The sequence below is a fragment of the Triticum urartu genome, chromosome 7, assembly GCF_003073215.2.
Source record: "Triticum urartu cultivar G1812 chromosome 7, Tu2.1, whole genome shotgun sequence".
NCBI lineage: Eukaryota > Viridiplantae > Streptophyta > Magnoliopsida > Poales > Poaceae > Triticum > Triticum urartu.
The window spans coordinates 111,764,105-111,771,040 of NC_053028.1; the positions used below are offsets into that span (position 1 = coordinate 111,764,105).

Genomic DNA, 6,936 nt, shown 5'->3' on the forward strand with positions numbered 1-6,936 from the left:
CTCTGGTGCATGGAGCCGAACCCGCTGCTGCGGCCAACCATGCACCAAGTGGTGCAAATGCTGGAGACCAGGAATCGGACTCAGGTTCAGGCACTTCCTGACCCTCCGGACTGTTACATAGAGTCCTCACATTTGATTCCTCAGCTCAAGATTGAATGAGATGTGGATCAGAGTCCTTGCTAGTATTTTGATTGAACAATTTAGATTGATCTAAATTATGTTTCCACGTTGGATAGTAGTCATTGATCTAATTTTGTGTTCCCCACAAAAAAAAAAGATCTATTTTTGTGTTACATGTGGATCGTGTATCCAAAGATGGCCAATTAATCCGAATAAGCTATCAGCACGTATGACAAACGAATCGGATAGCATCACAGCCAGTCACATGTATTTTTAAGCATATATCTGAAACAACACATGAATAGCTATTTTCCATTTCTCTTATTCTCTTTTGAACGAGTATTTGACAAAAAACTACCACATATTTAAGTTGTTGTTCCACTGAACTACAACTTTTTAAAAAATGACCAAAAACTACCACCTTTTCTAATACCCCGCACCACCCCTCAAGCGGCGGCAAAGGGAAGGGACAGATGTGCAGCGGCGACCTTGGTGGCTAGGGCTGGGTTCCGCCCCAGTCGTTCGAGTGGGTGAGCGACGTAGTGGCAGGCTGTTTGATGTTGATCAGTCTCCCAGATATAGGATGCCATGTGGAATATGTACTTCTAACTTTCTGATCCAATGTGATGAAGGTGCGTGCACATGCAACTCTGCTAAACTCACTGACATACATATCTTATTTTTTATCACAGCTGACCAGCAGTATGAACTCTATGTTTGTTACCATACAATGCCCCTCTGGGCAGTCGAGAAGAGTGATCCATCTTACGGCTTGTACAAGTACATAAATAAGTTCAACCATACCAAATGCATACACAGAAATACCATTGTCTAACTCAATAGACGATGAAGATTTTTGTTTCCCTACAACAACAATAGGAAACTTGTTCTTGTTCATTATTTTGAAACTTATCTTGGTTCTGGATCTGTTATCGACATCTCATTCGGTGACATTGCATTCGACTTGGATGTTGAATCATTGACACCTCCTGGGTATGATCGGGAATACATGTCTGAGACAATGTCGCCACCCATCTCTACGTAGAATGCCGGCTTCAATGGAGGTTGAGATGGGACCGTGTTGCTATCCAGCATGATATTGATTGTTGATATAGTTGGCCTGTAAGCAGGGTCTTCCTGAACGCATGATAGTCCAATGTGAACACATCTCAAAATCTCGTCCTGCGAGGAATCGCCACTCATGTATGGGTCCATCATCTCCATAACTGATTTCATTGTCCAGTGTTCCCATATCTGCATCCATAAGAGTACTAGTTAATATCCTCCTGCATCTGATTGATATCGCTATAGTTTATAACTTTCCCTACTCATGTTAGCAAAATTGCTTATATTAATGGTGCAAAATTGGCACAATTCTTAGTGGTGTTTTGAAAACATATTTTGTACTACCATATTCACTGGAAAACTGTCAAAGTTAAATGGGATAAATTATTGAGCGTAAGGAGTATCGTTTACAGATTATCAACAGATTGGTCAGATATTCTATAAACTGTCTAAGCACTCACGAGACTCGGCAGATCAACAGATTGGTCAGAATTGTAGGAGTCACTATTTTTCCTTCCTGTGAGGATCTCCAACATCAACACACCAAAGCTATATATGTCCGACTTTATAGAATACTGCCCACGTAGAGCATATTCTGGTGCCATGTATCCACTGAAATATCATGGACAACTTTATAAGAATTGATGATGTTTCATGCAAAATCATACAATGAATATTAACAGTACTTACTATGTTCCAACAACTCGATTTGTGGTGTCTTGTGATTGATCCCCTCCAAAAAGCCTTGCCAAGCCAAAGTCCGAAATCTTTGGATTCATGTCTGCATCCAAGAGGATGTTACTTGCCTTTAGATCCCGGTGAACTATCTTCAACAGGGAATCTTCATGCAGATATTGCAATCCACGAGCAATCCCATTTATTATCGTGAATCTCTTCCCCCAATGTAACTCTTTGCGTTTCTCGGAATCTGTTTGTCCAGTGAGATAAAAAAAATTAGAGTTATGACCTTCGGATGGATACCATGATTTTTTCCCGCAAATATAGGAATATGGTCGAGTAATTGTATTTTGCACTGTACCGAAAAGAAAGGTGTCCAGACTTCTGTTCGGCATGCATTCATAGACAAGAAGCTTCTCGTCCTCCTGCAAGCAGACGCCAATAAGCCTCACGAGGTTTTTATGCTGAAGATTGGCAATTAAGACTAGCTCATTTTTTAGTTCCCCTATTCCCTGCCGAGAACTCTGAGAGAGGCGTTTCACTGCTATATCTTGACCATTAGGAAGGGAGCCCTGTGGAGTTTAACATGTCGGTAAATAAGTTAAAAAATGTTGGTAATTAAATTTAGTAATCGACAAAACAAGACATAGGAATCTGGATGGTACCACAAAAGTGTCAATACCTTGTAAACTGCACCAAATCCTCCTTCACCAAGCTTACGATTTTCGTGAAAGTTATCTGTGGCAGTTCGTATTGTTGGTAGATCAATAATAAGTGATTCAATACTATCAATGCCCTCCACATGAGATCCATCTGCCACAGAAGAGAAAACATTTCAACATGTCTGAACTACGAGTATGTACGTGAGGTATAAAACAACTGAAATTACTGTGGCTGTAATTAAGCAATGACAAGTAACTATAGGTACGCTGTAGTAAACGGTGGTGGTGCAGTGTCATTAATCACAACTGGGTGCACACAGGTGAAAAGTACTAATCAATCTCATATAGTCCATCCAGTGCCACAAATGACCTATGACAATATTTCAATCAGTGATTTAAGTCTTTTGGAGGACTTACATGCCAGTAAGTTTTTACTTTTTGTCCTCCTCCTCCAGCAACAAAAGCACGCCACAATGCTCACAAGTAGAGCTGCCACTGAAGGTAGCACAATTGCAAGAATTTTACCGGTTTCATTACTCTTCTTACCTGCAAATAGAAGCAAAATTCTCCTCATATCTGAGAGTCTCTGAAAATGTTACTTAATTACAAGCAAGCTAATAAAAATTGGAACCATTGCTTGTGAACATATTAACTTTTGTTCTCAAATGAAATAATATGTTAAAAGAGCGTCTTCTTGTAGATAAGGGTCATGAACATTTTTATGTCAAGGGTGGTTGCAATCAAGTTAAGGATATTGAGGTATGTATAATTATTGTATATTTATAGTTACCATTTTTTCGCACATGCAAATGTACACTTCTCAGCATGTTCTATCTTCTAACGCATTACCTTTACAGGACAAACTTCCCTTTTGACAAGCTTGTGGTTGGGAGAAAGAAAAACAAACAAGACTGGTTACTTAGGAAAACTACCATGAATTTCCCATGTCATCCATAAGAAACTGAATAGGCACATAATTTTGGTAATTTTTTGGGATAATTCCATGTAGTGAGCAGTTCAAGAGTAAGTTATATTAGAGTATTAGACACACGTATATCAATCAACAAAAATAGCCACTGACATGTTTTGTTCACAATTACTCAATATTAATACTTTTTTAAGGTATTCTTCCTAATTTCTCAATGAACCACTAAAAATATAATGAGAATAAATCAGGGGAATTGTTCACAGCAAACAGGTTTGTCTGTACTGAGCAATCATACAGTGCTACATTTCTCCGATAGTGACAACAATTTATGACACGAAAAATATTCATCTTCAGTAATTGATTCCATGGAAAATGTTGCATGTGCAAACAGAAGAGTTCTACTAAAAGCTACTACTAAGAAGTGAAAGTTATTCGTAGTGCAGCAAGAGAAAGATAAATGGTCACCCGCAAAAAAAAAAGATATATGGTCGACAACCAGTTATTTGTGCAAGTGGAGTATACATATTGCAAGTACAAAAAAGAAAAGGGAAATGCAAGATTGAGTGAGTTAACACACCAGCCGAGGTGCCCGGCAGCTGCAGCATGATGGCGCCGTTGTAGAACGGGTATACCTCATACCGCACGCTGCATCGCAGGCCGGTGATCCTGGCGCCCCGCGTATTCGGGATGAAGACGCGCGGCATCTCGGCAATGGTGGCGGCAAGGCAAGCGCGGCACTGCCCAGGCGTCAGGTCAGGCGTGCACCACACCATGCTGTAGATATTGGGGTAGGTATCGTCGAAGCCGATGGTCCCGGTGGCGAACTTCCTCGCCGAGTTTATGGTTTCGACGTACTCGGCCATGGAGCCGAGGAGCTTGTAGACGGTTGCGTTGAACTGGCTGACGTCGGAGGTGACGTTCTGGGCGTTGTAGAGCTGCACCTCCTGGTCGTCGGAGTTGGTGCGCGCGACGAGCAGGTCCCTGTCGGAGAAGCCGACGAGGCAGATGTCGTAGAAGATGGCGGCGCCCCTGTTGTAGGGGCAGAGCTTCTGCGCGTCCCTGAAGGTGGCGGCGATGCAGTCTTGGCAGGCGGAGGCGTTCTGATCGCCGCGGCATACCCCGATGGCGTACACCTTGTCCGGCGCGTCGCCGTTCACGGCGGTGGCGAAGAGGGCAGGGGACGTGGAGACGTTGGTGGGTAGGGCCGCGGCCACCAGGCCGAGGTTGTGCTGGTATCTGCTGTTGGCCGTGTAGTTAGCAGTTGCGTTGCCGCATGCCTCCCACGGTATGCCAGCCGCGAGCTCGAGGGTCGTCAGCAGGCCGGCAACCGCCAAGGCGACGGCGACGACATGGCCGCGCATGCACATCATCGTGCTCGCGCGCACGGCGCGCTAAGCTATGGGTACGGGCGGCAGTGCAGTAGGTACAGTTGAAGCGACGAAGCAGGAAGAAATGGGCGCGCGTGCTTGGACGAGGATGAGGTAGGGTATACTTGTATGGTGGTGGTGGGGAAGCAAGCCATGGGGATAGGGCGCCCCCTGCTTGAGGTAGGAGTAGGACGTGCATTGACTTGACTTGCTGGCTGGACAGCTGGTGGCTTAGCGGTCCTGTTGGGTTGAGTGAGAAAAAGGCAGCCTTCGCTGTTGTGGGCCATGGTATTGGAATCAACCGACCGGCTTCATGTGGACAGACATCTCCATGGATGGCAACGTCCTATGACTGAGTCAGTGTAGTACAATGCAATTTATCTCAACAACACTGTAATTATTATTATTTCCAAGTTCTTCGTGGTACCATATATGACAGTAGATACTACGCTTGATCATACAGTTCGCAATATAAAAGAAGCCAGTTTAGCAATTTTGTGAGTTACTATGCATAATACTAAGATGGCAAGGGGATGGTTTAGCGAATAAAAGCAAGACAATTGAGCTCTAAAATAAATACCAATAACTTTTCATAGGCCTAACTAATGACTTATGGTAGCTTGTCAAAGTTTCAGAATGTTCCCCCGCAAAAAAGTACTCATCAGGTTTTTTGGTGCATCTGGAAGGAACGGAACACCTGCATCTTCAGGGATACGGAGCTACAAGTGGAGCAGGTTCTTGATCTATTGATCGATGAACCTAGGCAATGGGCGCTGGCCGGCGGCCGGCACCTTAACTGGGAGGAGTAGCATTTCGGCTCCCTTTTTCTTTTCTTCTTCTTTTGATCGCTGCTATGTTGCTTGCGGTCATCCCCGTACAGTTGGCTTCCAGCCGCCCTTCCGCTTAATGGAATCACAGTTCTCCTGCGCTCTTTCAAAAAAAAGTACTCACCAGAGGTTTCGGAATGGTAGCTGGAGCAATCCAAAAGTACTCGCCAGAGGTTTGCCAATTTGCACATGATGAAGCATTTAGCAAAAGCTTAAATTCTTAGCTATTTTTAGAACCATGTGATTATGCAACATGCCTTCAGCTGAAGACGAGCATGTCTAAACCATACTTAGGTGTTCCTCACAACAACAAACTAAGGTGTTTGTGTCACTACAATGAAGCCCACAGGTAGGCATGGCTGCATGGACAAGTAGCGCAAAGAATCGAAATCTTCTCATATGATATGAGTCAGTCCACATACAATGGAATGGCACCTTAACTTTCAAAAGTTTGGGCCACTTCCGTCATATCATCAGTTTAGTCATATTCTAGAACCGAAGAGAAACTATGCCCCTCCAATTGGTTGCTTTTTTGCACTCTTGCTCCCCTTTCACACCAGCCTTGTGCCTTGTGTCTGAGGTAATCTTACCACTGAAGCTAGTATTTGCACTTACCTTCTTTTCAAAAGATATTACTAACCAATATCATCGCAAATAATAAAAAAACCCAACATGTAGAAAAATGTGTTTAGTGCTGAGAGATCTCCGACACATATAACAACCTATAGGATCGGGCGCGAGCAATTCAACATGTGGACCCCGCTATGTCAAATCAACAAGGCTGGTCATAGTGGGAGTAATATAGGTAGTAACATAAATGCCACATAAGTAAAAATGATGAGGTGGCAAGCAGTTAATGAGGAGAGATGTAAATAAAGTAACATAATATGTTACCATCACATAGCGATTCCCAATGCAAAATGAGTCCACAAAATAATAAATAAAAACATCTATGTTACCACATATATGACACTACCCACTATGAAAGTAGTACCAAAAACTAGTAACATATGCATGTTACTAGTCTAAGTTACTCTCCACTATGACTAGCCTAACAGTCTAGTCCACCAAAATTGTAGGAAAAATCGTCGTGCGTACAATTGGCAGACTAATGCAGGGAAACGGCAAACGATGGTCACCACCAGGGAATAGTCTTTAGGGTGAACAGTGAACAATGGACTCATAAATACAAGAGGGACTAATAAGAAGTAGAAAATATATGCTCCATTGTCATGTCAGCTATCACCTGGTCAACAATTTTGACGGACTACCGGAAGATAATTGACATG

At 43.1% G+C, this 6,936-nt stretch overlaps 1 protein-coding gene across 1 annotated transcript; it reads right to left on the bottom strand.

Moving 5' to 3' along the window:
• Positions 1–774: 774 nt before the first annotated feature.
• On the bottom strand, positions 775–4,940 carry LOC125520856 (cysteine-rich receptor-like protein kinase 6). Its single transcript, XM_048685891.1, has 7 exons — positions 4,031–4,940; positions 2,943–3,071; positions 2,546–2,676; positions 2,225–2,435; positions 1,876–2,113; positions 1,647–1,797; positions 775–1,374 (listed from the first exon to the last, which is right to left on the bottom strand). Exons 1-7 carry the CDS (start codon positions 4,821–4,823, stop codon positions 1,030–1,032), a joined length of 1,998 nt encoding a protein of 665 aa, XP_048541848.1. The 5' UTR covers positions 4,824–4,940; the 3' UTR covers positions 775–1,029.
• Between the last annotated feature and the right edge of the window lie 1,996 nt (positions 4,941–6,936).